We start from the raw sequence: 27,721 nt of genomic DNA, 5'->3' as shown, positions 1-27,721 counted from the left end.
GGCAAGGAGAATGCTGCAGAGCTGGGTCACAGGGAAGGGACTCTGCACCAGGAAGAGAATCTGGTCATTCATGAACACAAACACACACACACGTGCTGGCTCGTGGTCATTTCTACTGGTACTCACTGTTAGCAATGCAAGGGTGATGGCTCCAAACAACAAGCAGGCTACCTCCCTCACCACCCTGCTCTGACAGGGAGCAAAAGACGTTTTAAAGAAACACTACTGAGCAAAATCTTTTATGAAGACAGATTCCTTTGTATTAGCAACCAGTCAAGTAAGTCCAGGGACCAGCTCAGGCACCCTTTTATAGTCCTGCATCCCTCCCCCTGCCCAGGCAGTAAAAAAAAAAAAAAAAAAAAAAAAAAAGAAAAAGAAAAAGAAAAAAAACAACAACATTCTCCAGTTAGAGAGGGGATGGGGAAAACAAGAGGCTGAAGAACTTAATAAATCAACACATGCTTCTAAAAGAAGCAGCAGGATAAAATCATTCCTACAGTCTGAGAGCACTTCCATGCTATCGGCCAGAGAAGCAGGAGTGGCCCCACGCACGTAGATGCAACGCACACCTGCAAGCACCTTGCTCGGTGCCTGCCAAGGCAGCCGTCTCCTCCTGCCTTTGTTCCGGGCTCTGCTTAGTCCAGGAGCCAGTTCCTGGGAGGAGTTCTTGTCCCCTCACTCCTAGCGCATCCCTCTTCCTTCAGCATCTCTCAGTAGTAGTCATCCTTCTTGCCGTCAGCTCCCCGGATGCCCGCGTGCTCTTTCCGCTCTTGCACCAGTTCCAGGTCGTCGTTGTCATCCACCTCACCGCCGTGATCCTCCTGGGTGCAGAGGGAACAGCCAGGAAGTAAAAATCAGCAGGGCCCAGCTGGAAAAGGAGACCCTAACGCTCAGCACCATGCTGCTCCTGCACAGAGCAGATCTACCCAACCAGCCCAGCTTGGGGAACCCAGGGGCAGGGAGGAGTGCAGCTCTGCCAGGGACCTGTCGCTGACATTGGCAGTTCACTTTGCCAAGAAGCAGAGTTGAGAAGCCCACGTTTCATGCGCTTTAACATCTCAGCCTGTTGCCACTGTTACATGAGAGGATATTCGACCTCCACCACATCCGAACTGCTGTAACAGTCCCAGCCAGGACGTGCAGCAGCCAGCACAGCATCTGCTGGCACCTTGGTGTCCAACTAGAGAGTGTACAAGCCAGGTTCTTACACAGGGCAAGGAGAGCTCCTGACATCAGCTTTGCTTTTCTCCTCCCCACCCATTACCTTTTTTTTAATCCTCACTTCCAGCAGGCAGTCCAAACCCTTAATTCATCAGCAAGCGTGCTGAAACTGCAGAAAATGCCAGCAGCAGCCACTCACAAAGGACAAGAAGAGGATGAATACAACTCAATGCTCTTAACAAGACTGCAGAGAATCCTTCATTTCCATCCAGGTGAGCCAGGAGGAAGCAGTGACCCCTCCTGAGGCTCACACAATGCCCCTTTCACAGATGCCCGGCTCTCAAATAAAACATGGAACAAATGTTTCCCCCTGTGCACCTCATCTAGAAATGGTGCTCAGCAGCACCTACACAAATACTTTTTCCCCGTCTCCTTTGCATTCTAGTCACAAAAAATCGTGTACTTTCAAGGCTGGTGAACCAAACGTCCCACTTAAATGTTACCGTAAGGTAGCTGGCAACACTCAGCTGGCTCTGGGGGCTGCACGGAAGGCTGTCGTGTCTCCATTCACTCAGCTCCCTGTCACGGAGACCGCCTCCAATGGAGAACACATCCCCGAGCAGCTGCCACGAAACTCTGAGTTCATCTCAGCTACAGATTTACACATGAGGAAAGAAAAAAACCACTCTCCTACTTCCACCCTTCAAAAAATAAAAGTTCAATTCTTTATGGATCTCTCTCCCAGTTCAGATTTTAAAAGCTTTGTCCGTCTTTTAGCCAGGACCAAACCTCTCCACTGGAAGCATCTCCCATCCTACTGATGACAGCAATGGTTACCAATACAGCAGTTCCCCAGGAGCCCCCTCTCATTCTTCTGCCACCCAAGCTCTCGTTCAGCCTCCTGCCTGTAACCCTGTGACCCTGCTGGGAGCACAGGGCAGTTCTCCCCAGCTCTTCCCCAGAGAGGAAGCTTGGACCTGCAGCAGCAGATGACAGGGCTCCTGGAAAACTTCTTACCACATGAATAATCCCTCACTGAGCAGAGACAAAACTGAAGGCAGTGCTCGCATCTGGTTTCCTAAAAGCCGAGCCACGCTCAGCTCCTGAATCCCAACAGACCCAGGTAACAATCACACCAAAGAGGGAAAGAAGAGGAACCTTGGTGTCGTACAATTTCTTGCTCCTGATCTTCTTGATAGTCATCCATCGGGTCCTCCCTGGGCTTGGCAGGTCTGCCAGCATCCTGAAAGATACACAACGTTGGACACTGAGCACTGCCCCGATCCATTTCCAGCCCCTGCGGGGAATAAACCCTCTGGCATTGCAGCCCCAGGTCTGGAAAACGTTGGGCTCAGGAATCAGGGCAGCAGAGAGGCAGTGAAACAACCCCAGCTCCATTTGTACCTTCCCCACCCTCACACATGCAGCAGTTGCATCAGGTCCCAGGCTGCAGGCAGCCACGCACGTCCTGCACGGCTTCTGCAGCAGCCCAGCTCGAGGTCTTTGTGCTCCCCTCGCTACGTCCCGCCACCAAATTTGAAGACAAAACAGAACAAACTAGCAGGGATATTTTTAGAGCCTCTCTCACTGGTGAGGATTGAAATATTAACGCTTTAAATAATTTACAGCTCACAGAAGGGTCTGGGTACTCAGACAAGGCTGATTTACAGACACTCCAACAGGGCTGCTTGCCTTCCATCTTCCAGCAAATACAGTTAAGCCGGACATCTGCTTTCTCAGACAACTCCTTCACAACAAGCCAGCTGTTCTACCCTGACCTACTCTGCTCTTAGAACCACAACCTCGAGCCCTGGAGAGGAATGAGATGAACTGGCAGCGTTTGCCTTTGCATCTGGGAGAAGCTCAACCTGACTCAGCACTGCTGGTACAAACGTGGTCTGTGCCCAGTCCCCACAGGACAAGCAGGCTCGCACTGCACTGAACCTGGATGCATTAAAAAGTGAGGAGGAGCTCGGTGTAAACCAGCCCAGAGAAAAGGGAAGCGAGGAAAGCAGAAGGACAGGAACATTTGTTCCACCACCTCTTCCCAAAGTGGGCTTCAGACATTACTGTAAGGCGTGCCCCCTGCATGGTCTGGCCCAGATAGCAGGGAGAAGTTGCCCAAGCTGGTAAAACAAACATTTTCAGGGAAGTGGTACTTGTTAACACAGGTTCTCACCAACACTTCTCCTTATACAACTCATTAGGTATCCACAATTTATTTATGGTTGAGCTTTAGGGAATGCAGCACGGCCCCATCTGAAAGATATCCTCCTTGCTTGACTAAATTGGCCTGGATTTGTTTTTTTTTAACCTCACCACTGATCATGACTTTAAAGCCTGACAGATAAAATGCTCCTTTTTAAACCAAGCAACACTCGGGTGCATGTCAAAACAAACTGATATTTCCCTGATGCAGAGCTTGGCTTCAGACAGCAAGCAACACTTTGCAAAATAAATGGCTGTCACCTGCAAGCAGGCGAACAAGAAAGCAGAGCTTCTGCACCCTGTCACTGCTGTCAGGAGTCTGCTGTTTGCCCACAAACAGCAAGGGCTGCTCTGAGCAGACCCCAAGCATAGGCCCCTGCTGTTGTCTCTACTTTTAATACCTGAAGTGTTAAAAAAGAGCATACAGCTACAGTAATAGCCATGTAGTGAGACATCTCCTGTTCCATGTCTCTCCAGCCACGTAGGTGCTCCAAATACTTGTACTCACTTCAAGAAGCTGAGGGGACAGAGCCAGAACTAGCTCTGGTACTGACCTGCTGATTTTCAGAGAGGTTTCTCCTGCCTGCCACATCCTGGCAGCAGCATTATGGATCCGTGCAGGAACGTGCTGCTTTCCTTTGAGCCCTTAAGCTCTCTGCCTCCCCCGACTCGCCCCATCCACAGCCAGGAATCTCTCCCTGGGTCCCTGCTGGCTGTCAGTCACCTTCGGTGGCTTCTCCTTAGACTCTTCTTTCACGCTGGGTTCCTTGAACTTCTCCAAACCTCCCACCTTCTCTTCAAAGTCAGGTCTCTCCAGTTCAGCCTCCTCAAACTCATCCTCACCTTGGTTATTGGGATCCTGGGCAGGATCTGCAGCATCATCCGGCATCTGGACAAGAAAAGCCTCGTGTGAGTACCAGAGAAGATATCCACTCGGGAGGCAGAGGCCAACATGAACCCATCAGCAGCAGCAAGCCAAGGAGCTGGGAAAGGCTGTCACCCAGAAGGGACACAGATCTCAGGAGGAAGGACTGGCACTACACCAGTAAGAGCACAGGAGTATTGTCCCCCCTTAACAGACCACTGATTACTCTTAGCAGCATTCCCATCTTTTCCCATCCTCTATTTCTAGCTTTTTTTTTCTTTTTTTTTTTTTTTAATAGGAAAATTGAGATGAAGAATTGTCTCAACATCCAAGCAGACAGACAGCACTGGCTTCATAGCAATTCTCCAGTCATCCATCTCACCAAGCACACTCATGGCTCTAAAACCAAAAAACCTCAGTTTTCACTGTCCATCTGAATCCCCCCAGAACCAGAAAGGAAATTGGAGTTGTACATTACAGTTGTACATTTCTGGGAAAGCATCTACTTAAATGAGATTACTGGGTTCTTATTTATAGGAAGGGCTGTGTCCTGATGACAGCACAGCTGCATTTCTTACCATGGGCTCCTGGACAACAGTCTCCTTCTGAGAATGCAAGTTCTCCCTCTCAATCATTCCTGCATCTGCGAGGAAGGGATACAATTATTAGAGTCGTCTCTGGATTAAAAACAAATAAACCCACTCACAAAAAGGGAGCTCACAAAAAAACTCTAATCTGGTCATCTTTACAATGCCTATAGGATGCAAGTCAGCATTTCAGAGGGGATCCTTAGAGCAGCCCCAGCTCCCACCTTCCCTGTTCTCCTGCATTCAAGCCCACAGCCATCAGTTAGTTGCATGGAAAGCCACCTGATGGTCACTGCCTCCACCTAGCAACACGCAGGATTGGCATCAGTGTCTTTTTGACAGAGCCAATTAACTAAACTAGAAAACCCACTACCAGCATTAAACCAATTCCTTTAGAAGGCTGATTGTCTTGTCAGAACAGTGGTCTGGAGGGACCCTGCTATAAAATAGTGCTGTACAGCATGGAATTAGGGAAAGCATACCCATTTCTAGCTCTTCATTATCTGTCTTCTCCTTCTCGCTTCCCCGGTCAGCTGTTTGATGCTCTGCTACTCTCTTCTGACCCGGTGGCTGCGAGCTGCCCTTCTGAGTCTCTTGCCCAGGCCTGGGGTCGAGGTGAAGGCTCTCAGGGTAACTGTGCACTTGGGCGCCATCCATCTGGGCATTGACTTTGTTGACTATGTCCTTCCAGCTGCAGCAACAGCACAAAACAAAACAGGCACCTCCTGACTCAGCACATGCAAGAGAACTTTCAAAACACCATTTCGTAACGCCAAGCAGAAAACCAACCTACAATGCATGCACAAGTTTGTCTTGATTCATTTTTTTTCTCAAAATAGCAATTGCATTAGTTACCAGCAGCTACGTGAAACAGAACATGTGCCACATAAATCATGCTTTATAAACACAATTTGTAGAACTGCCTTGATCTTATTTAGCTGATACGGTAACATCCACATAGCAATAAACTCCAACTCAAAATTGATGCTTACTCAAGCCTCACACACACCCAAATACATAAATCTCAGTTTCTTCAAAAATACCCAAACCAGAACTCCTCTATGTTCCAACGTCGTTTAAAATGAAAAGTGCTGCTAAAGTAAAACTGCAGGGTTTTGACTTATGAGGGGAAAAAGTATATATTTCAAAATAAATAGAAGAGCTGCAATACAGAAGTGCTGATTTCCATTGTCTGGTGCTCTTTAAAGTTACAAGCTCTTTATGAAGATTTGCAGCTAGGATAGGTGCTTTAATCAAGGTCTCTTTATAAAACGCTCAAACAGCCTGTGTCTCTCCCTTGTACAAACAGAACAGGGACAAATAATTGAAATGAAGCATTGGCATATGGTTTTGGTGGTGGTGGTTGTTTTTTTTTTTTTGCTTGTTTGTTTTTAAGGTGAACATGGGAAAAGTAAAGTATTTTCTTTCTTTATTTGGTGAGGTTAGCTGTAATTCCACCACAACACAGTGCTTCTCCCTGCCTCAGGCTCTTAAGTGGCCCCAGCTTTAGCAGTGTTTTGAAGCCAGCATATTACTACCACACAAACTTGCAAGTAAGAAAAACCACAGCCCAGCCTTTAGCTCAGATTTCCCATTACAAAGCCATCACCATGCGAACTGGCCATCGAGCCCAACAATTCCCATCTGGAATCTGCTGGTCTCAGCCACCTTGTGCAACAGCTCTTGGCACGGGACGCACGGCCTCTTCTGCAGTCTGGTGTTGTTCTTACCATGGGCACCTCCCGAGAAAGCTGGGTTTTGCACTCACATCACAACCACCACCCAATGTAAACGACAGCCTTCAACTGCTCAATAGTTTCTTGATGATAGATCCAGGACAGGAAAAGCATGGTCTCTGTCCTTGGGAAGTCATTTGCCAAAACAAGGCCAGTATTTGCATTTTGGGTTTCACAGAGGATGTTTCCTACTGAAGCAGCATGGGGAGGATACTACCCTTTGAAAAAAAACATGCAGAGCACAATCTCTGACCTGAAAAGATTGCAGGTTAAGTGAACAACAAACAGGGTAAAGAAAATGCATTAATAGAATCTAGCTGATGGATAGTTTGGAATGAGATCCCAAAGTCTCTTTTACAAATAAAGCAGGAATTAATTTTTTTTTCCTCTCCAGTAAACTGCACAGATCTGACCTGGACACACACAGATGATAAATAAGTTAAATAAGGAAGCACTATTTTCTGAGTCAGTTTTTGGATTCTGGCCAGAATTTGATGAATTACAGCCTCAGAAAGACATTTTCTTCCTTTTGCACAGCAGACTTGTCTTCTGTGAGTGCTGCTAAGACACAAAACAGTTCCTCTTGTGCAGCATCCAGTACAACAGGATCCTGGTCCTTGCCTAGACCCCCAGGTACCACAGCAATACAAATACCACACTGCAATAATCACCAACCCTGTTACCTGCAGGAACCCATCACACCCTCCTGTGAATGCTCTTTCCAAGCTCAAAATGAGCAAATTATGGCTCTAAAACACAACTTAATCACTCTTACTTAGAGGAAGGGAAGGAATTCCTTAGCCACCCTGGTGCTGAAGATGAATGGCTTCCACCCTCCACTCCAGCTAGTGGGAAACACACACTGACCCAATCTCACCCAGCAGTAATTCTTTTCCCTCCTCCCCATGCAATCCCTTTAACAAGCAGCTCAAGTACAAAGGCACACTACAGAGGGTGCTCCAACAGCACAGAATCCTTGCAATCCTTGCTCCTCTCTTGCCAGCCCAGCACCCACATGTCTGCATTCACGCAGCAGTGCCTGCAGCATGACCAATCTTCTGGTTTCGGGCTGAGATGGATGCCTGCAGCAGCGTGCAGTTACAAGTAGATGGCGAAGGGATAAATAAATAACGCTTTCTTCAATTGTTTTCCAAGTAGAAACCACAAGAAACACAAAAGGAGCAAGACCAGAGATTAGGCTATGTGGTACCTCTGATCCTGAGGGCAGAGTAGAGGGGAGCTTTGCATCACCAACCTTTGCATTTGCACTTGTTTGCTCCCTGTTGAGTGGTGGTTGTCTGGCACCTTGGGCTTCTCTGCTGCAGAGGGTTGCTTCAAATCAGACAGTGACAATGCAGGAGCCTGGCCTTCCTCGTGGCTGTTCACGTGAATGCGCATCACCATCTTTACATCCTGCAGGGAGGACACACAGATGTGCTCAGGATACACACGAGCTCCTGATCTTATCATACTCTTGCAGACCTCTCTTGCATTTGACACTCAGGGGCCAGAAATCTTTTGTCAAGGAACTACAGACTCAGAATGCTCCAGAATAAATCCACAGCCCTGTCCAGCCAGCCTGCAGTACGAGAGGTCACTCTGCTTCCATGCAGCCAAGAAGAAGTGATTTGGATCCTATGGGATCCAGGCATGTCTCATCTCAGGTAGCTTGATCTCCAAGAGAAAAAGGAGCACCACAAACTCTTAAACAAAGAAACACATTGCAATAATAATAGTAATTGCATTTGTAGCTAACTATACTTAGATGATTGCCATTTTGGCAGTTATTGTTCCTCACTGTGCTCACTAGAACAAGCTCACAATATGCACAGCAGCTTCCAAGTATTCTCACTGCTGTTCACAATCCTGAAATAAGATGAGAATTTCTTATTTTAGCGCAGACTGCAGGAAATTAACAAGGTTAATGCAAAAGGCAAACCCAGTCCCTAGTGAACTGGCTTCCTTTTTCAAGAGGAATGAGTAAATTTTTTTATTTTTTATTTTTTTAAATATAGACTTCTGAAGTGAGACAGATTCAGCAGATCCTCCTAGTGCCCAGCACATGGTGCGTGCTCTCAGGGAGACAAGAAGCACCAGCTCTGCAGAACTTACTGGGTTCCCGTTTGGGAGGCTGTTCACAGTCCGGGTGAATCGGATGACGTGGCTGTCCCCGTGTCCTGCTGGCCAGGCTGGCACAGCCTCCGGTGGCAAATTGGCATCTTGCAGAGGGGCCGGGTGGGTAACGAGCACGCTCCCCTGTGACCTGGGGCCGTTGTTGCTGTAGGAGCCCTGGCCCGGCAGCAGAGGACCATCTGCCTGCTTCCGCAGCCCAGAGACCTGCGATGCCAGCAGGCTCCCAGCCGGGCGATTCTCCAGATTGACTGGAAAAGCCTGCAGGGAAGAAAGGCAAAGAGTGAGCATCAGAGGAATAGACTGCACTCCCTCAGGTTCAAAGTCCAGGGCTGAAAACCCCCAGAAGCCCTGGAAAACCTCCCAGCTACTCAGGAGTACCACACCTTCTGCCTCATGAGCTGCAGCTGGCTGCTGCCTGGCCCCAGGGGCTGCTCCTTCAGCACCTGGAGCTGCTGCTGCTGCCCCTTTCCTCCTCCTCCTCCTCCTCCTTTGAAGCTTGGCATCTTCTGCAGAGCTTCCTTGAGCTGCCTGAACTCTTCCATCTGGGTCTGAGGGAACAAAAGAGGTACAGAAAAACCTCGCGTGATAACAGGGTTGAACAACTCCTTGCTAAGAACAGCCATGCTCACGACCAGTTGCACAGCACAGATACACCCCTAAAAAAAGAAGCCATATACATACAGCTGGAGATAATCCCCAACCATTAATCACAAGTCGAGGCTAGTCTTGAGCTTTCCCTCCAGATTTTACAGATATTTTGTATTGTCTCTTTGCCAGTCTTGCATCCTATTTCACTGCATACTTTCACCTTGGAAACACTGACCCACGACACCAGTACTCTGAGCAATGCTATTTACTGCACGAGCTGTTAATATAACCCCTGCTTTTCCACAAAAATCCTGTCCTGGCTCTTGTAGGTGTGTCTCCTTCTCCTCCTCTGCCTCTCATGTACATTCAGGTTAGCAACTATAGAGAAATGCCTCCACAGGAGAAAGATGTTTTCATCTCAGAGGGGCTGACAATAATTGGCATAATTCCACCTGACAATTCAATTTACTTTGCAAGACAAATGAAAAATCGATTCTCCCGGACTGTTAAACAAATGTAACTCTTTTCTTTCTACTGCAGCTTTTTTCTTCCAGATCCAACCCTGAAAAGGAGAGCTTGAGAAAGCTATCCAGGAAAAGCTCCCCGCTCCTACCCCCATTATTTATAGGGAAGTGAGGGGAGAGAGCTTTTCATGTGCTTGCCAAGGTACCTGGAAATGGACCAGAGTGGGGACTGGGCAGAGCAGGAAAGCTTCCAAGCAGCAAGGAAAGTTTAGCAGGAAATTAATTCCTGAGCAGGCTTTGTTGATTTCAGTTCTTCCCCCTGAAATTTGACCTTAAAACAAACATTAAAACAAAACAAAAAGCCAACAAAACAACTCAGCAGAGCTAAAATAAAAAAAGAACGAGGAAAGGAAAAGGAAGCCAAGAGCCGTTCGTGGGACGTAGCCCTAGCAGGGGATTGCTTCCAGCCAGAAGGAGACAGATGGAAGCAAACCTTGTGCCCGTGGAGAGGCTGTGCAGGTGGGCTGCCCAGAGGGGAGGCAGCGCACACACAGGTGCCCGCACGCTGCTGGCACCCTGTGATAGCAAGCTGTGCACACAGGGCTCTGTTCTTCCCTCGTTTTACCTTGCAGAGCAGCTGCTGTGACAGCCACTGTGGGCTCAGTCACCTGGCTATAAGGCTCGGGGAACTCATCAGCATCTCTGAAAAGTGAACGCGACATCTAGGACGCAAGTTACTCCTCTAAACTGGTGCCCCTGTGGTGTTCAATCTGCAAGTGCTCAGCTCAGCAGCATTAACTGTCTCCAGCCAACTTTCTCGAAAAGCTCCTACCTGCTGTGCCCAACGCAAACGCACCCTGCATTGACCCAGCAGGACAAAAGCAGAGCTGGGACCTTCTGATCCCAGCCCGAGCCCTGCCTGCTGGGGGCTGCCCAGCTCTCAGTGTTTCTTGGGAACGAGCTGCCAAGCAGTAAAACTCACAGCTACTCTGGAAGTTTGCTCAGGAGGTCTACAGGTGGAGGCTGAGCCGCACTGCGATAGAGGCTGCACTGCAATATTGGCCTGCCAGTAGCCCTGGAGAAGCTTGTGATGGCCTGATGCTTCTTCAGTTGCTGGTAAGGGCTTGCTGGATTCACCCCTAGGGAGACCCAAGGTCTCCGCTTTCCAGCAAGCACACTGCAGGTGTCCATGTGGAGAACCCCACCAGCCTGCTGTGGCCTTGTGGAGGAGGAACAGATGAGAACAGCTCAGCGGCAGGTCCCAGTTCGGAAGGCAGGGAAGTCAGAAACACCAAGAGTCCACTTGAGTCCCCTCAAACCACACCGACGTGAGCCAAAGAGCTGTCAAACAGCAGCTGCATGTGGTGTCAGGGACCTGGGATCCTGGCTGGAACAAGCAGCTACCTGCAGTGCTCTGGAGCCACCCACTCCCTGCGTTTCTGCAGGGCAGCTCAGGGCAGGACTCAAGAGTAAACTTGTAGAAATCAAGAGCCACCACCCCTATGCTTCCAGCAGAAATGCAGCCTCCAGTTCAGAAGAATAAGCTGTCAACAGCACCAACCCCAAGTAGCTCCTTGCTTCAAGCTCATCCTATGATCCAAGGGAGCACTTACCAGGAGGCTGTTAATCACCAGGCAAGGCTAATCCAGACTGCAGTGCAACTCCTAACAAAGCACATTCACAAAGCTGCTTGCGTGTTGACTCAGTACAAGAGCCAGAAAGAAGCTGTGGAGACCCTAAATCCCTCCCTTCTACTTCTTCCAGCAGACTTTCTCTCCTCTTCCAGGTCACCTGGCAGCTCCCCCTTCGAGCTGGGTGAGCAGCACTCGGTGATGGGAGGACTGCAGCGTGCTGGGGAGGCTTACAGCACCTGCAGAGCACGAGCACAATGCCATACCAACAAGACTTCATGCTCTGCTGTCTCTCTGGCCTTGAGCCAACCCTGCTTGCATCTCGGACCTGGCCTCCAGATTCAAAGCCTCCCTCCAGCACCTTCGTTACTGAACACTGACTTCTTGTTTGCAAAGATCTTTCTGAATCTTTCCAAGGTCTACCTCCAGTAATGCTTCAAAAAGAGACAGAAGGGGACCTTTCTTCCAAGGTTGCCGAGCACTTATTTGTATTCCCAGCAAACTAGGCAAGGCACCTCTGCATTGCTGGTTCACTCTGCAATTAATTTTATAGGCATACACAGAGGCAATTCATAATCACTTCTGGTAGAAGCATTTGAGATGCAGGTAACTGACAGGAGGTGTCCAGAGGTGGGAAGAAGCTGGTTCAAGCTCACTTAAGCTACACGAGTCCCAGTGGTTCATCTGCGCTTCCAGCTATTGGGACAGATTCCAGGTTGGAAAATGTATCCAGAAAGCCTCTCCATTGCTTCCACCAGCACTATTTTAGGCATCTCACCGTGCAGGAATGCAGTTACTAACCAGACTTATTATTTAGGGAGGGGAGCATTTCATAGTGCACCCAGGCCCCAACGAAAGGTTGTCCCACGTGGCCCCAAGCATCCCTTTGTGGATTACCTGGGCATTAAGGAGCTGAGAGTGAACTTCCTGGTGGGCCTTGCGAAGAAGCTTGCTCTCTTCTCTGAGTTTAAAGACTGTATCTGCAAGAGAAGAACAAATTCACTTAAGAGAGCTACTTCTGCAAGTGCAGTGTCTGTCCTTACCATTAATTCTTCTGAAACCTCACACATCTCTCTCCAAGCTCAGGAACTAGAGTGAAGCACTAGCTAGGAGCTAGCCAAACAGACCTACCAGACCCAAATTACTGTTCCTCCCATCTCTTCTCCCCACCCAAGGAACTTGCTCCTCTCCAGAGCGACTCTGCTAACTGTTTCTAGCAGGGGCAGGCTCTTGCTGTGCTCGCTTTCAAAATAATTTGATTTATTTCTTCATTTCCCTTATCCGTTGCAGCTGGAGAGCAGGGAAAGCAGCAGTCAGTGCCCCCGCTTCAGGAACCTGGGGGCTGAGAGACACGAGGAGAGCTCTGCAGGGCTCCTGAATGCACCAGATTCAACCCAGCTTCCCCCCAGCTGCACGGAGAAGCAGCTTCTTGAAAGGATGGTACAAATAAGAACACACAGCAAACAAAAAGCAAGCATAGAACAACTCGGTCCTCAGGGATGTTTATTCCCATGTTATTAAGCAGCAAGCCTGTGCCTTGCAGCTCCCAGACTGGGCTCCTTTCAAGCTCCCTGCACACTTAGTGCTTCAATGACAAGACACAAACTTACGTTTCAGTGCCTTGTAGATAACTATGTGTTCTCCAAATAAAAAGAAAGACTGACACAAAAAATATCAGCCTTATTTTGGAGCCTGAAGCTCTCTTAAAATACCACTAACTGCGTGCACTAGGGTTTCTCTGCAAGCAGAAATTGCTGCATCTGCTGTGACAGGGAGGGGATTTTTTCCCCTAGCAGTCACTCGGCTGCAGGCTGAATCACATGCACGATTTCAGCTCAAGCTTGTAGATATTTCTAATTACAGGGGTATGTCTTTCTATAACATCCGCCCCTGGGACAGGACAGTGCTATCGAGGTTGCAAACTGTGTTATTCCCTTGTGTTAAAGATTTAACATCAGAAGGAGCACAGAAGGCTCCAGGACCACTACTCCTCAGACCTCTGAGCACAGCAAAGACACCCCCGCAGCTCTTCAGGAGAACCAGAGGCATCTCAAGTGGGGAGAGACGTCCAGAAGAAGCAGAGTTTCTCTGAGCCTCACTCACATCCAGGTCTTCAGAACCTGGAAATCAAAACCCTCGTGCCAAGGCAGGGCCCTCCTCTGCCACCAGCATGGCAGAGGTGTGAAGTTCTGCTCCAAGTGGCATCGCCAGGGGTTTTTAATCAATGGCATCAATAGGAGAAAAGCTTCAGTTATAGCTACAGGGCCCTTTTATCTGTAAGACAGGTTCAGCAGTGCTCAAACCCAGCCTTCTGCCTTCAGAGCAGGCTGTGCCAGTGTGCGGTGAGGGAAAAATGGAAAGCGCGGAATGAGAGTGGGGGAACAGCAGAGGACAGACTGTGCTGGGGTGTGAAACGCAGCACAAATAGACTGCAATTCTTACAAAGCAGAAGAGAAAATAGATCATAACGCAGCAGGAGGGGGAAAAGAGGCAAACAGGATTAAAAAGGCCCATGTTAACAAGATCAGGAAGCTTCAGCTGGCTTAGCAAGAGCATGTACTCACAGCCTGTTAACTGGCATTCAAAAACCACTTCCAGAAGGAGGGATTTTGAGGAACAGGGTGCGACCACCTCAGCAGCACCACAGCCACTGGGATGCGTGGTACAGCAGCATCAGTCCCCACTCCATGCACATCCAGACGGCTTTGTCCCCGACCTGAGAGCTGCCCCCAAACTGTAAAGCGACAAGGAGCCACCAAACCCTGCTCCTTCGTACTTCTGTGGGCTTCTGCTCTCCTCCAGCACCCCTGGGACAAGGGTTTCCTTTCCACAACTGAACCCAGCACTAATCCCGCAGCAATGCTGACTGTTCAGAACCCTCTCCTTCTTCACTGTCCCTGCTGGTGGAGGCACACCTTCCAGCACCTCTCCTGAGGACACATTATATATAGAAAGCACTAATGGAACATACAGAAAGAAAATAAGGCATTAGCAATGCTGCTAGCTCTCTGCCACTTCTCAGAAGACTGTCTTGCTCTTTTGTATGCCATGGTTACCAGCACTTTCTCTTAAAGGAAGATTTAGTAGCCAGTTTGAGCTTCAAGCACAGAAAAGAGATGAGACCGAGTGAGCAACAGCCTGGGAAGGTGTACAGAGAATATTAATGCATCTCAGCCTTACGCTGACCTTCCTGGCTAGCCTCCTTCTTCAGATTGCTTTTCTGATCATTATTCTTTCCTGTGGCAGAATTAATTTTCTTACTCCATTGGTGGCTGCATATTTCAAGAAGTGAGATTGAATCAGATGTTTAGGTTTTGCTTGCTTGTGCTCAAGTTCTTTTTTTTAACCCGTGAGTACTCCCCAGGTACTGGGGCTCTGCTGGTCATCCACAGAAAGTGACAGCAGCTGTCACTCTCCCAGACCCGATTCAAGTAAGAGCAGATGTGAATCTTAAAAAAAAAACATGATCTAATTAAGCAGTAGACTGAATAGAAGCAACTCTTTAGGAATTAAATGGATTGGGTATTCTCTGCAATACTTGCATATTAAGTGCATTTTATAGACCTACACAATTAATTACAAGAAGTATGTTTAACTCTCCCCCAAGCTTAAGTGTTGGAATTTACAGAATTCTGGTGTTTCAGGAAGAGAAATTGGTTTCTTTCTTTTTTTTTTTTTTTTTAAAAATGCATACAGTGAAGTGAAAAATATATGCTGAAATAGATGGGATCTCTAAATGTCATGATGTTATTTCTCTGCACAGAAAATCTCTCTGCTAACTTGGCTACACCTTCCCACTAGAGAAAGGACAGGGGAAGGCAGGATTATCTGGTGGATAAACCTCTTGTTTCTGCCCAGTCTATGGTGGAACTACAGGCACACACCTCTGCCTTAGCCTCACACCTCCTACTTTTGGGGTGTCTCATCCATTTTGAGTGTCTCCTCCTTGGGACATGGGCTGTTTCAGTCTGAATGTGGTCAGCACTTGGCACAACGTTTTCATCTCACCTGGCTCTGCAAATCCACACAAATATGGTAAGCAGCAGCTGCAGTGAAAGCAGTCAGCAAAATTAAATTAGGCTTGGAAAATACCACAAGAAACGCTGTTGCTGCTGACAGAAGCCAGGGATGCCCACGCAGTACAACAGTGCAGGGTCTCTGAACCCCAGTAAACTCAAAGACCAGTTAAATCCAAGGTAACACAGTCTCTCATGGGGCTATAAAAAAAAAAAAAAAAAAAAAAAAAAAAAAAAAAAAGGAATCTCTGCTCCTCTATGTCCCTGTGCCAGTGCAGTTACAGCCCCAGATCCCTGCAGTCACACACAGGTGTTGCTACAGTTCTCCAGACCTTTTGGAGTGCCTGGAGAACAGCCACTGTCCTCTCCTGAGCTCAGATCTTCATGACCCGCCCTCTACCTGGTGTTTTCTTGGCTCTCCATCACACTTACCCTGCAAGTTTGTGACTTCATTATCCTTCTCCTGCTGCAGCTGGGCGTACTTCTGGTTGTGGGTCTCCAGTGTCTTACGATGTTCTAGTTTCAAGCTGTTGTGCTGCAGCTGCAGGTCAAGCAGCTGCTTCTTGACATCTTCATGCTGGTTCTGAATACAAAAAGAAATCAGTACAATTAGGGAGGGGAGGAGTAAATTAACTGTTGTCAAGTGCCACTCAAGTGTCTCTGTTTAATGAGTTGCTTGGGGAGGCAGATGAGACTTCAGTTCCTCCAATAAGGCAGCTAAAAATTCCAGATAAAAAGATTGTTCTTTGGTTTGAGAGTGATGTAAAATGCCAAAGCATTGTGAAGCAGTATGGGAGATCTCCCGAGAAGCTACTCAACTGTAAGAGAAGTGTGTGAGCAAGTCCATGCCTGCCTGAAAGAGAGATGGAGGCTCTGGGACACGGCCAAGAACACTCCTACTCCTCCCCGGCACTCAGCTCAGTAAGAGCAACTCAGGCTCTCATCTCAGCTGATAGCAACCCAAACGCCTGAGATACACAGCACAAATCCTGGGTACTTCCCCGAGTCCCTGAGATGCTTAAGGACGGATGCTTAAGGACCTGCAAGGATAAATGTTCCCACAGTGCAGGGACTCACTGCAGAAGTAGCTCACCTTGAAGCAGGGCTAAGGTTTAACCTGGATAGCAGGACACCCAGCAGACCCCAGACCATATCTGAAGCAGGCCAGAACCCATCAGGTAAGAGCTTTGCAACGCGCCATCTCCTCCCCTCCTCTCTCGCAGAGCTGGAGAAGAAAACGCGCCGAGACATCCCTTTGCTCAGACCCACTGAACCAGAATTCACCTCCTTTCTGGTCCCCATGGTAACGCAGGGACCCTTCCACATTCAGTTTGTCAACACCAATTAGCTATGCAGATGGATTGGCTCCCAGGTGAACCCTGGCCCCTCCACACAGCAGCTCCTCAGGACGCAGGCAGCAGTTTCAATTAACCTTCCTGTAAAACAAATGTCTTTCTTCCCTTTTTTTCTTTAAATGCTAAAAAAATGCTATCGATGCTGGCATTTATCCCCAGTAAAACAAAGTATCTGTGTCCCAGGCATTCTCCCCCAGAGCAATTATCCTTAGCTAAAAGAAGCGAAATAACCGTGCTCCAAAAATACACGCAACGGAAGAAAAAACTTTCAGTATGAAGGGGTCCCAGAGAGAGAACAAAGAAGAGACAAGGATGTTGGGTTAATCAGATCACAGAAGCAGAAAGGAAAATAAAGAGAATAAAAAAAGATTCCTGCTCTGGCTTTCAGAGACCTTGGGTACTTACAGCTCCATCAGAGCCACCGGCAAAAAGCAGCGCAGGGAAACCAGACCCCTCCAATCATTTGGATGCTGACCACCTCAGAGAAACCACCAGCATCAGCACACGAGAATTGGTTTTTAACAAGAAACCCTGAGCAACTCAAGGAATCTGAAGTCCTCATCAGCTCAGGTCAATTAATTTCCAGCCCATGTTCTGTCTGCCACAAGCTGTGTGTCCCCAGACTGCTCATGGTCAGGAAGAAGGGGGGAAAATCTCAAACTCTCCTCCTCTGACAGCAGCAGGAAGCTGAACAGAGAAGTGCCTTGGCCCAGCTCATGAAGCACACAGAGCAGCTTCACTTCTACCCAGTTACTGAGGCTGGGGCTTGAAAACTTCAGGAAGGATCTAAAGATGCTGAGCTGTGTGGTGGCTGCAGGACAGGAGCCCCGGAATATGCTACCTGATTTTTTTTTTTCAAAAAATATGATTTAAGAGAAGTGGAAGCAGAGCATTCTCGAGCCAGCAAAGCCCCAAGGAACCTCTCATGTCCAGAGCTGCCCATCTGGCTCACATCATTCCCCTCCTGCCTCAGAGATGCTGCTGTGCTTAACCAAGCAGAAACTGCAGGACGCTGCACATGAGGGGGGTGGAAATGATGCACAAACACAGAGGGGTGAGGGAATACAGACAGCACACTGCCGTCACGCATCGCTGGGACCCTGCCCACCATGCCAGTGCTGCAGCACTGGGAGAACTCAGCTAATGTGGGAGAAATCAGGAACCCCGCGTCCCGACTCGCCCACAAGCAAAGGAAGGGCACACCTCGCTGCAAGCTTCCAGGTCCCCGCAGTTTCAGGAAGCCCATGTGAAGAAGTCTTTTGTTTAAAGCTGCCTGCCTGTTCCGTGAGTGCCAGGAGGCGTTCTACAGAAAGGTGCTAAAAAAAAAAATACTCAATCTTCACTCAAGAAGATGAAAGGAGTTATAAGGAGATGAAGTCTGGCCCCAGCAGGAATCCAGACACAGGCAAGTGCTGCAGCCGCTATTTTTGGACAAAGCCAAGCCCTTGAGACTGGGCTGCCTGTTGCAGACGTTAATCAGGCACAGAGAGCTTCACTACAGATCAGAACGGCTCAGGAGTCAAGCAAGCTTGATCCCTTTCTTCTGTAAGCAGCTAGAAAAAGGCAGTGCAAAACCGAAAGCTTTCCTTTGGTACCTGGTGCATCAGGAGAGCCCACGTGGAAAAGAGCAGCAGTGGCAGCAAACCAGCAGTCTCAGCAGAGACCAGCACAGGGGATTTGATCAAGGGTCAGCCCCAGCACCCTCAGAGCTCTGAGGACAGCCCAGATCCCACAGCAGGGAGCTGAGTTTCCTGCTGACACACACCCCCCAGCAGCCCGAACCCCAGCCAGCACCAAATGATGCCTTCTCTGCATGGTGGTTCCCTGCAGAGCCCCTCATCTCCAACTGCACACAGAAAAACAAAACGTTGACAAACGAGGGCAGTGAGCAGAAGAAAATGAACCTAAAGGAAGGCAACCGTGGGCTACAGAGCTGTCCTGTGGGGTCACACCACGACCCAGGCTGTCAGGTACAGCACCAGTGGCCACGAACACCAAAGCCAGGTAACACTGGGGTGGATTCACAGAAGTTTTGGTCACCTTTGGGACCTTCAGCTTAACAGGGCTCATCGTTTCTGTTCAGCATTACATGTCAATCACCCACTTCTGCATCCTCAGTAATGATGTTGCTGGCAGCATTCTTCCTTGTCAAGAAGCTAGAACAAGTGGGAAGCATTTTTTGCCCGTGCTCCAGAAACAAACGTTATTCTAAGCCCCATAGCTAGCTACAAGTAGAGCTGAGTGCTGCGTTTTCAGGAGGGGGAAGCTCTAATCCACCACACTTCAGTCCCAAGGGCTTGCCTGTCTTTCAGCAGCTGTAAATGCAGTTACAAAATAGATGAAAAATTCCTCCCAATAAAAGGCAGAAGGAGAAGGAGAGCCAGGATGAAGTGCTCTCACTGTCCCTGGGCAAGAAGCAAACCGGAGCACGCTGCTCAGGCTGCAGTTGTTACGAGGAGGAAAAGTCAGTGCTGAGGAGTGTTCCCAGGGCTGGATAATGCTCAAGGGAGCTGCGCTTCCGTCCTCCCAGAGCTTGACTCCAAAGGCAGGCAGCTGGACGTCCAGCTCTGCTCCGTGGTGCTCGGGGCTGCTGGATCCCAGCCCGCTCCCTACGTCCCAGAACTAAATCACTGCTTGGCTGGAAACACTCCAGCTCAAGACAACATTAAGGAAATCATCACCACCAACAGACCACAGCTGCACTGCGCTAAGGAAACCCAACTTTCGCATTGTGAGATGGTTCAGGTAGAGCATTTGATAAGCTTTAAAGCCACTGTGAGCCACCCCACTTGGCCTTAAGGTACATTCTCCTAGCCCAGCAGGGCAGGACGCAGCAAAGAGGCCCATTTTCATGCTACGGAACACAAAAGAACACGCTGGGCAACAAAACTCCTCTGTGATAAGCTGCACAAAGGCTACCATTGAAATGAGGTATACACCGAGGCCGTAATCTGACACAAAGCCCAACAGAATAAATAGGAAAACTCCCATAAATCTGAACAGCCAGGAAGAAACATGGATCAACGCCACGGGACCATGGATCTACAGCCCTCTGGGCTGGCACTAGCTGCAGGAAGACCTTGGTCTCTCCCAGGCATCTCTGGTAAGTGAAAGCTCTGAGCTACCTTCCAGGGAGCACTCTAACGTGTAGCAAATGGTGAGCAAAATCAGACCAAAACCTTACCTTCAGGATCTTGTGCTGGGAACTGAGGGCCCCATATCTGTTCATAGAGTCTTGCTGGAAAAAAAAAATAAAGAAAGATTTAATGGTGCCATTAGGTCCCAGAAAAGCCTAAGGCATGTGAAACACATCAACACCCACCCAGGCACCGCATCAGCAGCAAGATGAAGACTCAGTAAGGTATGAAGTATTACCAGCAAGTGAGTACAAATTGCACGCAAGCTGCCCAGCCGTTAGAATATTCAGATATTCATCCACGAGTTCCTCCGTGTAACAAGATGACATTCACCCACAGATGAGCAAGCTAAAAGCTGTTCCTCTCCCTCAGCATCTCACCAACAGATGCTCTGAGAAAGGAATAAAACTAGCCTTGTGACTCCACAAAGGGCTGTAACCCTTCCACTGCGCTATCGCACAGGAGAGAGCAAGCAGAACAGCTCTGGCACAACACAGCCTTAAGATGAAGCAGATCTTCACACCTGATCTATCCCTAAGATAAAGCAGATCTTCACACGTGATCAGCCTTGCAAGATAAGAGTCGGCCAAAGTTGCTTTTGGACCAAATGTTCTCACTGTCTTTCATACAGCCCAGACAGCAGCCCTGGCCTCATGACTGTGGTGGTACCACAAAGGTCTTGGCCATCCTTACAAACACGCAGGAAAATACAGACACTCTGAGGAATAAACTGTACGTACCTTCTCCTTGTTGAGAGCTTCCTGAGCTTCTAATTTATACACTAAAAAATCTAGAAACGGAAGAGAAGACAATTAAATGACCTCGGATTTACAAGGGCCTGCCTGTGTGTATTTACTCTTGTACATCAGCTTTAAAGGATGTGGCAGTCTGGAGTGTCTGAGTACTGGGGAGCGTAGGGATGCCAATATTATGAAGTCCTTATAGAGCTCAGCATCTTCAGATCACTTAGAAGTTACTATTGCTAAGGAAAAGCATTCTAATGCTAGGTATTGCTATCACTTCCGAAGTGCTCAGACACATCAGGATGGGTGCTATCACTTGCAGATTAGACTGAAGACATCTGTAGGAATGTAAAAGAACAGAACCTGCCTCCCAGACAGCCACACACTGTACAAATGACAGAAAAGGCTCTGGGTGCCACGTGTGCATCTCCCCACGGGACTGCTGGAGTGTTGTTCGGCCACTGCTCCGCCAGAGACTTACCTTCCTTCGTCTTCTTGTGCTCCCCTCGCTCCTTCTGCAGGGATCGCTCCAGCCGGGATCTGTGCTCGTACACCACTGGGGAAGCAGAGAGAGGCAGAGCATGAGATAAACCCTGACATTTCCTCCCATTTATTCTCACCTAAATTCCAGGCCAAGCAAACCAACAGTGCTGAAGCACACGCACATATCTGACACCCTGAGCAATAAGAGCTTCAGGGCCAGCCACCAGTCCAGCCCTTGTCTGCTCCCAGCTGGCAGCAGATTCCCAGTCCAACACCAGCCTCATCCTGCGAGTCTCTGCACTCAGGTTTTGCTTCGGAGCCTGGGCTGTGAGCTGGATTTGACGGCCAGTGGCTGAGCTGCACATCTACAGGCCAAGCCCACCTCCAGGCTCAGCACAGCCAGAGCCTTCCAGGCTCTCTGCTCTGGATCAGCAGCACGTGGGAGAGATGTTTTCTCCCCTTCCACCCCCGTCTCCATCCCTGACCATTAACAGGCCCTCAAGGCCACTAAGGAAGAGCGAGTCAGCAGCTCCCTCTCCTCTACACACAAAAGAGCATCTGTGCTCTGCGCAGGGGAGCCAAGCAGGGAGAGGGACGAGGCTGCTTTGTGCAGCAGCCACATGACAAATGGAAGTGCCAGAGAAACCTCCTGACGGATGATGATTTTAATCTGCTCTGACGCCTGAGCACTAACCGAGAGCTGTCCCCGAGTCCCAGCATCCAGCTGCAAGCAGGCAGCTCCTGCAGCCCCTCTGCACTGAGGTTCCCACGGTGCCACAAAGCACCCGTATATCTGTTTTAGAGTTGACCAACAGTGGCACAGATGTGGCTCTCAAAGAAGCACAAAGAAGTGCTCAGAGGTGATCCTGGCATCTTAGAAGTCAGGCATTTGCCTAAATTATCCTGCACACCACACAGGAACCATGACGCTGAGGAAGGGATGTACGAGAACCTCACTTTGATGAGGACTCTCCTGCCTTGCCTTACCACAAGCACAGCTGGCACCTTCGTAGCCCCTGAAGGAAAAGAAAAAACCACCCGAGAGCAGCACCTTTTTGCCACCCCACCCGTTTCTCCCCAGGCAGGGAATTCCAGCCACCCATCTCCTCCGCCGCCTTCTCCGTGGGTGAGCAACAGCGGGGTGAAGCTCACGGCTTTCACTGATCAACAGCAGCCCAGCGCCAGTCACATCGCATAACCACGTGTGGGTTTTGAGCCTTCAGACTCCCTGCAAGCGAAGTGAAGCCCAGATGTCAGCACGAGTTGGTGTTTCTGCACTTTAAATTACTGCCAAGCCTTGAGCAGTCCTGCAGGCAGAGCGAGGAGGGCGCAGAGGCTGAGCACGGCTCGGTGACAGGAGAGCCGGCTGCTCAAATCCAACCTGGCATCGAATAAAGCACGCTGGAAAGCAATACCCCACAACATCACCCCGCAGACACACCTCTCCCAGCCTGTGCTCCGCCACCACTTCCTTCAAAGCCTCCGAGGAGCCCGCAGGTAGGACGGTTTGAGTGGTTTTGACCGCCGCAGACTGTAAGAGGTCACACAGCTCTCGTCTCCACCACCTACCAACAGCTCATCCTCAGCAGCACTGCGAGGGTCGTGCGTGGTCTGCGCTGTCCTGGTGGCTTTACAGGAGACTCTCGATGGCTGGGGGTTGGATCCCTGCTGGAAGGGTCTGTTCTGCACAGAAAAATAACCTCCAGCTCGTTTACCTCTGCCTTTTTTAAGCCAAACTCATGACACCAGCTGGGTCCAAGCCTAGGATTTTCATCATGCTTTGGTTTACCAGCAGCAGATCTGTTCATATTTACAGTCATCTCCACTGAGTGCCTGAGCAAATCAGGGGAACAAGGGGTGGTATTTCAAGCCAGACATAAAGTGCTGAGCCCCAAGGGTCTCGCTGGTGGCAGTTAAGCTGCTTCCCAAGCCCCCTGGAGCATTACCTCAGCCTGCAGGTAGGCTGGCAGTCTACACACTGAAGGTCCTGGCTCCAAGAAGGGAACTGAATCCAAATATCCCGGCATCCCACTGTCCCCCGAGGAGCAGCTTCGGTGCTTCCAGGCCGTGACTCGTCCTGGCCTGAAATCAAGCCTCGGCAGTACAAGACAGTTGGCTCCTCCTGGAGCATGCTGCTTTTAGACAGTGCAGGTACGAGGACAATTTTTTAGGCTTTACCAGCCTGGGCTCACGGCACGGCAAGCTCAGAGCGAGGAGCTGTTCCCCAGGCACACTTTCACACCCAAATCATCTCCCCTGAGCCACCCAATTCCCTCTTCCACCTTCCTCAAGGGGCAGGAAGCGTGGTGCTCTTGCTCAGGAATTCCCAGCCTCCAGCCACGTTATCTCCTTCCTTCTGGCTTCCCTTCCTAACCCAGAGACATGCCAGCAGTAAGGATCTTTCCCCTGGGCCGGGCCGCTTCCTTGATGCTTTCCTCTGAAGCGAGGCCTTCTCCAAACCATCCCTGCAGAAATATTCATTTGTGGCTAGCCTGGAAAGACACCTCCCTCGCTGAGCACAGCGATAAGCAGCAAGCCCACTGCTGCGGCTGTCCAAGCGTCTGCTCCAGTGACAGCTTTATTTTTAGGCACTTCCCAGCATCACCCCGAGGGCTTTCCCTGCCCAGCTCGCTGTGCGAGCAGGTAAGCACATAAGAGACTCTGAGTGCTTTCTCGACACATGCTGAGAAGCCTCCTTCAACACAACAGTCAGCTGAAACACGTCAGCCACTGCCCCAAAGCCTTGTGAGCTCAGGGCATGTGTTTTTGCTAAGAGCATCTCACTTTCTTGCAGTCTCACCTAGCAGAGCACCTGAGCACAAGTATCTGACGTGGTGGGAGGCTCACTCGCACAGGAGCAGGCAGAAAATCACTATTTTGGGCAGAAAGCTGCTCAGATAACCCCAAGCTACCAGGTGCTCACTCAGCACACGCAAGACTAAAGCACTGGAAAGCCCCTACAGCAATAGGTTTGCAACAGCAGAAGGCACAGCACAAGCTCCACAAAGCAGAGGATTTTTTTAACATATATATTTTTAAAAATACATAAATAGAATAAGCTGAAGTAACCTCCAGCAAGTAAAAAAATAAAATAAATTCTCTCCTCTGCCATTTCTCTGGGTCTGCAGAGCCTGGAGAAGCTGGGTGCAGCTCTGCACAGCTCAGCAGCAGGGCAGTCTCCCCGCTCACCTCTGCAGTGGGATCCAGCCCCAGCCCAGCCGGCCAAAATGGCACTTGCAGCTCGAGCAGACAGGAAGCCAGGAAGTCTTTAACAATTCACAGCTCCAAGAGGGAGTGGAGGGTGGTCAGTGTCTAAATTCAGGCTGGAATCCAGCCAGCAGTCAGCGCAAAAGCACTGTCACCTGCTGCCAAGTGAGCTAAAAATGCAGAGCTGGAACAATGAAATCCCTTGCAGTGCCTTGCCTTTGGGAGAGGAGAACAGGCCAGGCTTTCCACAGACATGTTCTCATTTTACAAGACCTCAGAAAGCAGGGTGAAGGGACTGTTATCTCAGCTGTACGGAGATAAACATCTGCCAGGGAGAGTTTAGGAGATCCGTGACGGGAAGAGAGCGATTCCTGCCTTGCAGACGGGCCCAGCTGATCACCTGCAAAGAGCTTTCTTCTCAGCTGCTCTCCTTGTTACAGAGAAACCCTCCTGCCAGCCCCCATCCAGCCACATCACAGCCAATAACCCACAGCACCAGCCCTGCTGCCGAGCGAGATCCCAAATCCCAGCCCTTAAAGCAGAGCCCAGCGTCTGGCAAGGAGGCTCCGCGCAGTCTCAGACACCTCCGTGCAGGAACACGAGGGGTGCAGGGACAGAAAAACCCAGCAGATTCCTCCTCGATGCCACCCGGAGCACAACGAGAGGGGCACCAAGCTGCCCGGTGGGATGGGTGCCAGCCAGCAGCAAGCTCCAGGAGGCTGAGAGGGTCACACACCACCGGCAGCACCTCTCTTTGCATGTTTTTATTTTGTTTTACCTTGCAGCAAGGTCAGCAGCTGCTTTGCTCTTATTTTGAGAGAGAAGACGAGCTCTGTTCGTGTGGGACAGGCGCTGCTGTTTCAAGGCAGCTCTGGCCATCCCTCTACACTCCCTCCTCCGCTCGATTTCCCTTTCACTCGCTCTCGGCCCAAACTTTGCCCTTTCCAGCTGAATTTCGAGGCAGCCAGAAGCATTAACCACATCTGGTGCTCGAGCCTAAGAGGAGGAGGAAACAAACAGCGCTGAATTCCACCCCATAACACATCCTCCTTCTGTAGGGCTGGGAAGACGAATCGGACACCGCAGACCAGCAGCAATTCAAGTCTCACTCCAAGCCAGCACGGGGCAGGAGAGCCTCAGGGTGCTGGCACCCAGCTCCCTGCTCAGCACCCAGCACCGCCAGCTGTGCAGGGCCACGGCTGGGCGTGCAGGATGCGGCTGCACGGAGGCGGCCCCTATTTAGGGCCTGCCTCTCCCAAATCCTAAAAGAAGCTTCGCCTCTGAAAACTGTTGGACAAGTGTCTTGTGAAAATAAAAAAGGGTATCCATGGCAACGACTGTATTTAGGAACGGGAGGGCTGGCGGAGGGTTAGAAACCCCAGCAACAGGCCACAGCGTGGCTGCTCAAACATATTTGGGTGGAAAAAAAAATATTATGAGCCTGTCTCAGCTGTTGGCTGGAGCCTGCTGTTCCCAGAAGCGGGGTTCCCTGAGGCTGTCGGCTCATTCCTTGAAGCAGCCCCTCTCCAAGCGATGCCAGGAGGGGACGGGGGATGGCTTCTGCCCTGCTGGTCTCGGCGTCGCAAACACGGGATGCAGGTGGGGACTGCAGGGGCTGGGACTGTGCAGCACACCAGGAGCTGTGGGTGTTTGAATGCCTCGTGACAGTGAGAAGAAAAGGAAACAAAATGTAAGGTAATAGCAGGAAACCTTTACGCTTGATGGATCAATTCAAAACACTGTTTTTTTAAAAGCATGTTTCCTCAAGTGACAAACATGTGCAGCACTTTGCTTCCCCAATTCTGATGGAAATACAGAGCCCTGAGCACAAGCTCATGTTCAGTTCGCATCACAACACTGCACACAAAGCCACCTGAAAAGGTTTAACCCAGAAGTCACATCTTGAGCCACAAACCTGCAGAAATCCCCAGCAACACAGAACCAAAATCACTGTGTGAGCAGAGGCCAGAGCAGACACCCCACGCTTGATTTCAGCCCGAGGAAGAGCTCTGGATTTAAGCACCACCATCTAATCCCGCCTGCTCTGTGAAAAAGCCTTAAATCAGCCTCCTGACCTTGCACCAGCCACATGCAAACTGCATCTTGTCCACGGAAGACTCATCCTGTGGGCATTTAGAATAACCCATCCAGCACTACACACAACCAGGGGCTCCCAAGGAGCGAATTCCTCCCCAGCTGCTCTGCAGGAAGCTCAGCAAACGGAGCCCAAGGGGAGTGAGAGGTGCTGGCACCACAGCTCGGGCAGACGGGGAAGTCTCAGCCGTCCACAGGAGAGAGAGTTCAGCAGTGGGACAACGTAACGTGACTTCAGCCTTCCCTGCTGGGATGTCTCCATAGGCTAAAACGTCACTCTCCCACTGGCAGGCATCTCTGTAAGCAGGACAAATGAAGGGGGGAGAAAGGGGAGGGAGGCACACACACACCACGCGTGCCTTCCAGCTGCTCTCGCCACAGGAACCAGCGCTCATTGCCTCCTCTGGTTTTATTTTTTTTAAAGATGCTGTAAGCAGCGAGCTTCCAATCAGCCCCAAACGAGCTGGCAGGAGCCACAGACTGATCTCTTGAGAAAAGGGTTTATTTTCTCACAAAGGTAACAGACAGTACAACAAACTTTACTAGAGGGCCCCCTGCCTATTTATTCACTTTCTGGACCTGGCCAGAGAGCACAGCCAGGTCTTGGAGCCTGCTCCAGCAGCCTGTGCAAGCCCTGTCTGTATTTTTACTGCTTCACGTTTAGATCCATGTAGCCAAGGGGAGCTGTAGGGAGATCTGAATCCGGCAGGACACAGCTGAACTCCCCACCCCAGCCGTCCCCTTGCTGCTGCGTGCAGCAATTCAGACTCCAGGCTGAGGAACTCTAGAAAGCAAGGGGAGGAAAGAAACAGGAGACATCTTCCTAGAGCTCTTTACAAGTCCAACCTCACTCCACAAATGCTCCCTGCCTGTCACTGGGCTGGGGGGGAAGCAAAGGAAGCTCGGAAGGCACACACACAGCCGGTCACTCACCTTGGAGCTGGGCAGACAGCGCTTCCTGCTGCTGCTTGTATTTCTGGGCCAGGGCTTCAGCGCTCCTCACCTTCTGCTGCAAGTGATGGTACAGGAAAACTCCCGAGCCTAAGCACACCACGGCCAGCAGGCAAAACCCGGTCTGCAGGAGCCCCTTCTGCCTCCTCGAGCACATGCCCGTGCCCATGATGGGGCTGAAGCAAAGCAATGCAGCGCTGCCTCCCTGGTGTTGCTACAGCATCTGATTTTTTTTTTTTTTTTTTTAATATATATATATATATTTTTTTCCCCGCAAACAGCTCCTTTCCTGCACAAATCCCTTCGGCGACCCTCTGCCAGGTCCGATCCAAGTCTCAATCCGCTCCTCCCCAGCCCTCAAA

At 50.0% G+C, this 27,721-nt stretch overlaps 1 protein-coding gene across 1 annotated transcript; it reads right to left on the bottom strand.

Annotated features, from left to right (window-relative positions):
* Positions 1–406: 406 nt before the first annotated feature.
* On the bottom strand, positions 407–27,528 carry LOC311217972 (uncharacterized protein; the record flags this gene model as incomplete). Its single annotated transcript, XM_084300388.1, has 14 exons — positions 407–821; positions 2,333–2,404; positions 4,094–4,258; positions 4,813–4,877; positions 5,304–5,512; positions 7,813–7,970; positions 8,670–8,948; positions 9,074–9,238; positions 12,271–12,353; positions 15,822–15,972; positions 19,929–19,982; positions 20,622–20,671; positions 21,106–21,180; positions 27,342–27,528. 14 exons carry the CDS (start codon positions 27,526–27,528, stop codon positions 711–713), a joined length of 1,824 nt encoding a protein of 607 aa, XP_084156514.1. The 3' UTR covers positions 407–710.
* Positions 27,529–27,721: the final 193 nt, after the last annotated feature.

Source organism: Netta rufina (assembly GCF_964035555.1).
Source record: "Netta rufina genome assembly, chromosome: 22".
Lineage (NCBI taxonomy): Eukaryota > Metazoa > Chordata > Aves > Anseriformes > Anatidae > Netta > Netta rufina.
Note: the sequence above shows the minus strand (reverse complement) of the source record. Positions and strands in the feature narration are given on the sequence as shown.